This window comes from Melampsora larici-populina (assembly GCF_000204055.1).
Source record: "Melampsora larici-populina 98AG31 unplaced genomic scaffold MELLAscaffold_83, whole genome shotgun sequence".
Taxonomy (NCBI): Eukaryota; Fungi; Basidiomycota; class Pucciniomycetes; order Pucciniales; family Melampsoraceae; genus Melampsora; species Melampsora laricis-populina.
The window spans coordinates 313,914-320,093 of record NW_006768847.1 but is presented as its reverse complement, the minus strand read 5'-3'; the positions used below and the strand labels follow the sequence as shown (position 1 = coordinate 320,093).

The 6,180-nt window shown below is 47.6% G+C and overlaps 1 protein-coding gene across 1 annotated transcript; it reads right to left on the bottom strand.

The window, feature by feature from the left end:
- Positions 1 to 1,720: 1,720 nt before the first annotated feature.
- MELLADRAFT_113402 (uncharacterized protein) lies at positions 1,721 to 3,974 on the bottom strand (the record flags this gene model as incomplete). The annotated part of the gene is made up of 5 exons (XM_007418050.1): positions 1,721 to 1,770; positions 1,931 to 2,246; positions 2,860 to 3,266; positions 3,428 to 3,730; positions 3,854 to 3,974. 5 exons carry the CDS (start codon positions 3,972 to 3,974, stop codon positions 1,721 to 1,723), a joined length of 1,197 nt encoding a protein of 398 aa, XP_007418112.1.
- Between the last annotated feature and the right edge of the window lie 2,206 nt (positions 3,975 to 6,180).

Sequence of the window (6,180 nt, the reverse complement as noted above, 5' to 3'; positions counted from 1 at the left end):
GGACTACGCATTCTGATGTCGTGTTGTCAGTAAGGACCTTTATCTTCTTTCCTTTCACATCGTGAATCTTACTTACCACCAGCAGACCTAACCGGATAGCGGCAGTCTCTGCCCATGCTATTCCTCCTTTTTCCGACACTCGCAAACGTTCCTTCCATCCTTTAAGCAACTTAAACTGTGCCCAACTTCTGCCTACCAAAATTCCTATCCCAAACGATGTCGCAGCATCACCAACCCAACCTACATCCGTGGTTTCCACACTTGGGATGATCCGTCTTGATTCAAACACAGCCAAGGTGAGTTTCCATTCCATCAAGTCAATCGGCACATCGCCTGGTAATGTCCTCCTCGCTGATAAAACCTTCCACTCATTCTTCCACTTGTGTAAGCTTGCCATGTAGCATACCAGGTTAGGTACTATGTAAGATGTGTGAACTAATCTTCCTACCAACTTCTTGGTTTCTTTAAAGGTGAAAGATCTGTCGGACACCAAAAAGTAATCAATCTGATCTTTTCTTCCGTTCAATTTATCTTCCGGTAGCCGGACTGTCCTTTCCAAGGAGTTCCACACAAAACCTATATAACGCTGTTCTGCCCCGAATTCGTGTACCTTTTCTTCGTTCAAGGCGACCCCCATCGAATCACTCAACGTTACGATGTCCTTTATCATGGTTTTATTCTCGACGTCTTTTACCAGTAAGTTATCGTCGACCCAACGAAACGCCTCCTTTAACCCAAACACTTTCTTTACTATTTTCTTCCATAGATCCGCAGGTCGGCCAAAAACACCGCATCCTGCAACACCACCAAACTGCACCCTACAGTCCAGCCACAATCGATTTTGGAGATCCAGGATAAACAGATACCTCCACTGCGATGGATGTATCGGAATTTGCCGATAGGCTTTTTCCCAATAAAAAATGGCCAGTACTATTCGTCCTTCTTCTTCACTAAAAAACTTCACAATTATTTTGAAATCATCCCAAGTCGTGTTGAAATCCTTTTTGTTTACCAGGCTGTTTACTGATGGGGTTTCTTCTGAATTCTGTGGGAAAGACGTATCGTTTATGATGCGGAAAGAGCCGTCGCCGTTAATCACGCTCCCCATCGGGCTGGAGCGAAAGAAACCAATCTTCTTGAACACTTCTTCATGGGTAAAAGGGCCGAATATCCTTCCTTCTCTATACTCTTTTGCTAACATATTTTTAATTTTCTCCGCTGCCAACAACGCCGATTTGTGGTTTTCTGGTGTAAACCACCTACGATACCCCAGAGTATGATCTGGAATACCCTGATGAAAACCTCTAATCAAGCCTGCTATCACGTCTTCAGCTTCAGCTTTGAGTCCGAATTCTTTCGCGAGCATGCACCATTTGGGGATCTTCAGTCCGCAAGAGACCACCTCTGTTGGCCAGCATGAATCATAAGAGCTCCCTGAGTTAACGTAAGCTTTTAACATACTCATGTAGATCAGACGTTGTCCTGGGTGTTGTCCGACCTCCACATCATTGGCCTCAAGGTTGACGTCTCTTTCAGCAGTCTGTTCATTTGCTCTTCTCTCATTGTTCAACCCCCGAGGGCGCGTCTCACTAAAACAATCGGCAGGGCAACGGGATAGGGCACATGAGTCAGATTTCACAAATCCAAGAAGGTGCTCATTGCATTCATCCACACAAATAAGCAGGTACTAAGATAACACAGAAAGTCGGCTAATGCCTGCCTAAAACTCCACAGGAACAAGGAAGATCTCATATTCGACAGTAGACATGCCTTCAAATTGTAAGGAAATTGTATAGCCTCACAGGAGATATGAAATTAATCGGGGCTACCGCCACACACACACAGAAAGATGGGGATCTCCCTTTTTCATCACACGGGTAAAGTGAAACGGAGATGGAACAATCAAGGCTCTTCCAACCGAGGGGCTTACATTTGCCTCCCTGCAGGTCCAGCATTATCTCTCGCATCACCCCGACGGTCATCACGATCTCTTCACCAATTCTCCCGGCGACGACTAGGGCTCCCTGCCCTCGAACCATGGTTTCCACCGTTCCAGCTCCCTCTACGGCCTCTGGAATGGTTACTTCTGAACGCCTGTCTCCTATCTTCAAAGTTATTAGGCGCAGAACCTCCTGGGCCGTCGTACACCGGCAAGTTGTTGTAAGAGTGATAATTTGAGAAGCTGTGAGAGCGTGGCGTCGGTCGGTTAAAGGATTGATTTCCCACCAGGCCGCCAGAGCGACTATCTACCCCAGTGATTGGGTCTACGAAGGCCTTGGCTTCCCCATCTGCATAAGGATTGATCTCCTTGAAGGCGGGCAAGAAGTCCTTTAATCTTTCGGTCTCTCTCACTGCCTCGCGCTCAAGAAGACCATCCCGTATTGCAGGGTTGGCAACTGACCCATCTGGTAAACAAAAGGTTATCACCGCGGTTCGTACAGCTAGGTCGTAACGGAATGCCACCGGCCAGTTTGAATTCTCTCGTTTGATTGCATACACATTCTCTTTGTGGCTTCTGAATTTAACCGCTAGCTCTTTCCATTTGTAGTATTCCAGATAAGCGATAAACAAGTTGAACGCAACTACCCATTCCCCGAATGTCATCTTCCATTTGATTGGAACTGTGAGACCGATGTACGTATCTTCCAACTTCTCCTTTACTGAACATTTCCGGAGTGTAGATTGCTGAAGTAGGTCTTGTCTCAACCATTGGGTGTTAAATACGGAAAGAGGGATGTATGCGTCTAATGTTGCCATCTTGGTAGCGAAGAACTTCGATAAGGAAACTACGCCATGAGACTCGATGCCTTCTTCACTAAACTTGATGGTTTTGTTGGAGGTTGGCTTGTCATTGACAACTTTGTCATCTTCGTCAACGGTGAGATCAAAAGGCCCGAGCTGTGTCGTGGGCGGTCGCTTAGCCGGAATCGCAGCTGGTCCTGGTGTCTCACCTGCAGATTCGGACAAGGTCGCTGCAGCAACATTGCGGCCTGCCAGACTGGTGTCTGCCATCCCAGCAGTCAGGGGTTCGTCAGCCGCCTTGGAAGATGTATTCTGCTCGTGGGATGCGGGGGTGTTCTGAGCATTAGGCGTGAGTTCCGCCACTTCCTTCGAGGTACCTCCGGGAGTCAATGCCACCAAGTCGAAGCCACGGGACTGAAGCCACGTCTTAATAGCATCAGGTGAACATTCGTCTATCCGATTCAGGATGGTACTTGTACCCGCCATAAACTTTGAATGGGCAGCAGCGGAGGAAACTGATGGCACTACACGTCGTAACCCCAAAGATATACATTTGTCAGTATCCATTCTGGATGGCGCGTATCTGTTTCCATCTCCATGAGGCATTGCTCTTCAAGAGCGGCATCACGATATGTGGCTTTGCTAAAGCGGCATCACTGTGAGTGGGGAATGTAATGAAGCTTACATGATGTGCCGTTTACAACAGTTTTATTTATCACTTCTTCAGCAATCAGAGGTGCCAGTACACCTTGCGCGGGATTGACAGGTAACCTTGGTACGGTAGCCGTCGCCGGTATGGTGGAAACCCCGGAGCTATTTGTTGAGGAGGCTACTCTGGTCCCAGACTTTCCGCTAGGGACGGCGGCGTTGGACATTTCCTTTCCTGGCAAGGGTTGACCATTGTCCAGGTTCCCTCCTGCAGGTTCGTGCACCGTGGGTCCTCCTCCAGTTCCGGCGCCGACAGCCGGTGGGGCAGGGCTGGATCCAGCTGGTTGATCCTTAGACAAGGTAGATTGGCTACCTCATTTCTTCCCTTTCAATCCTTTCCCCTTAGCGATGGCGGCTTGGTTCTGGGAGGTCGTGTCGGTGTTAGACAAGCCTCCGGAGGCACTTTCTCCCTGTGTCAAAGCAGCAGGGTTCGCACCTGACATGGACGCGGAGTTGCCGTTGATCCTATCACTCGTCCTCTTCACTTGCGTGTTGAAATCCTTGATATCTTTAGGTGCAGACATTTCTTAGATTGGGAAGTATCAAAAAGATTCTCTGATAGAATATAAGTTTTCCGGATGTTTGTGTATTCTGAGAAGACAATGAGGAATCAAAAAAGAAAAATTTATTTGCTGAGAATAAATTCAGACGAGTGAGTGAGAGAGAAGACGGTGATGATGAGGTGAAAAACATGCTCGTGGGATATCTGGGGAAAGGAGAAGAAGTTGGCAATATGGGAATGGTCTGTGGAAAAAACTTTCACATGGACCCTGACTATATGTGTCCAACTTACAGCTATCCCGCTATAAGGATAGTCACGTGTTTCCTTTGATACTCATATGCGTGTATGTGGCAGCCGATGGAACCGTCGTGCCTTTGGGCACCATCTACCATCAAGTTTTTGCTCGAGCTAAGTGAAGGGAAGCTGTCTCGGGAGCAATTTGATGTCTACCAAACCCTCCAAGGGGATTGAACAGTCCCAGGAAGCTGTCTCAGAACAACATCGAAACCGCACCGCCATAGATAGTGGAAGCGCTGTGGGACTCCCACAAAAAATATGGGGTCTTTTTGTAGTGGCTGGCCCACAGCCCTATTTGGAAAAGGGTATTGCCTGTAGTGGGTCATGTGCAGCGCTCGAGCTTGTATGGAGAATGTCCACATGTATAGTGGGACACATAGCAAGCACTATGACCTGTATATACCCATGCCCTCTGCGCCCCAAACATGTATTGATCCATGCCCTGCGCCCCCTCCCTTTCTTTTCCAGATTACACCTTTCAACATCTCATTCAACAACCCTCACCCCCACTTCTATCTCAATCTCACCTCAGCAAGTTATCATGAGCAACAATGGCCAGTTTGGGTCTGAGCGTCACTTGTAAATGTAAGTACACATTTGACAGATATAAAAAGGCAGTTGCTTTGCTTGTTGACCTTTGTTCGCTTGCCTCCAATTCCAGTTTCATTATTGACCCACTTCGTCTCAATGTTTAATCTCATTCCGTATCATCTTCAAACCGCTCCATCCAAGTTCAGCTTATTCATCTCAACCACAATTGTTTCCATCTTGATTTTCTCAACCAAACCATCCAAGTTCATCTCAAATCTCTTCCATCAACGCTGTTTCTGTCTCATCATGATCCCATCAACCTCTCAGAGTAAACCAGATCGGTTGATTCAAACAGACTCTTGAATCAATCTGGCTCCGCCGTCGACTGCCCCAACCCAGTCGCCTTCAGGGCGATCTCTCCGGCCAAGGTCACCAGTTGAACCTTCACCTGGCTTTGTCTTTACCTCACCCAACTCTTGACGATCACTTCAGGCGTCATTTCCAACTCCTGGTCCCTCAAATTCCGACTCCCTGTTTTCCCCGATTGACGGGGTTTTTATGGCGGTCCCTGAAGATGAGGATGAAGTACTGGAACTTCAATCGCCATCGACCAGAAAACAAACCAATCGTCAAACCGAAAAAAAGGCAGTGAAGAAAAGAAAAAAAGTAAGCCGTCTGATCTTGCACTTTCCTTTCTTTTGAATGATTGCTTTCATTGACCAAACTCAATATTCTGGTTTTCAATCTCTAGGACAAGACGGTTCCTGACTGTGTAGATCTTGATCAAGACTCTGGAGACGAAATCGTTCCAAGAAGACCCAGGACCGGTATTAGGGCTTCACAACTGGCTCGCGTTAGAGAGTTACTCAAGTACTTTCACCCTCCGATCTATCCAACTGGCCAGGTTAGTTTTTTTTGCTTTGATTCCTTTTTGGTTCAATATTCAAGACTGATATTTTTCTGTTAGACCTCTGGTGATCCACAGGTTTACAGGTGCCGATGGTGCCGCGGTCGCTTCCTCAAGGGTTCAACTAGCTACTACAACCTGTACGGAAATCGGGATGGAAGCAAAGGTCGACCCGCTTGCCCCAGGCGATTGGATGCCTTAGCGGCCGGTTTGGATCTTCCACCATCGTGGCAGGAGCTGCAGAGAGCGGCTGAGGCAAACCAATCCGGAACTCTCGATCATTTTGTTTCTAAGGACAAGTTCACTGTTGAACTCCTCAATCTGATGTGTGTAATCTGGGTCATTCGACAAGCTCAACCATGGGCTCGGTTTCAAGATGTTGCCTTGCGAGCAGCATTCCGATTGGCGAATGTTTCAGCAGCCCTTAGATCTGCAGTGTGGGCAGCAAATGCTGCAAAGCGCTGGATTGCAACTGACTGTTTTGGAAACAATC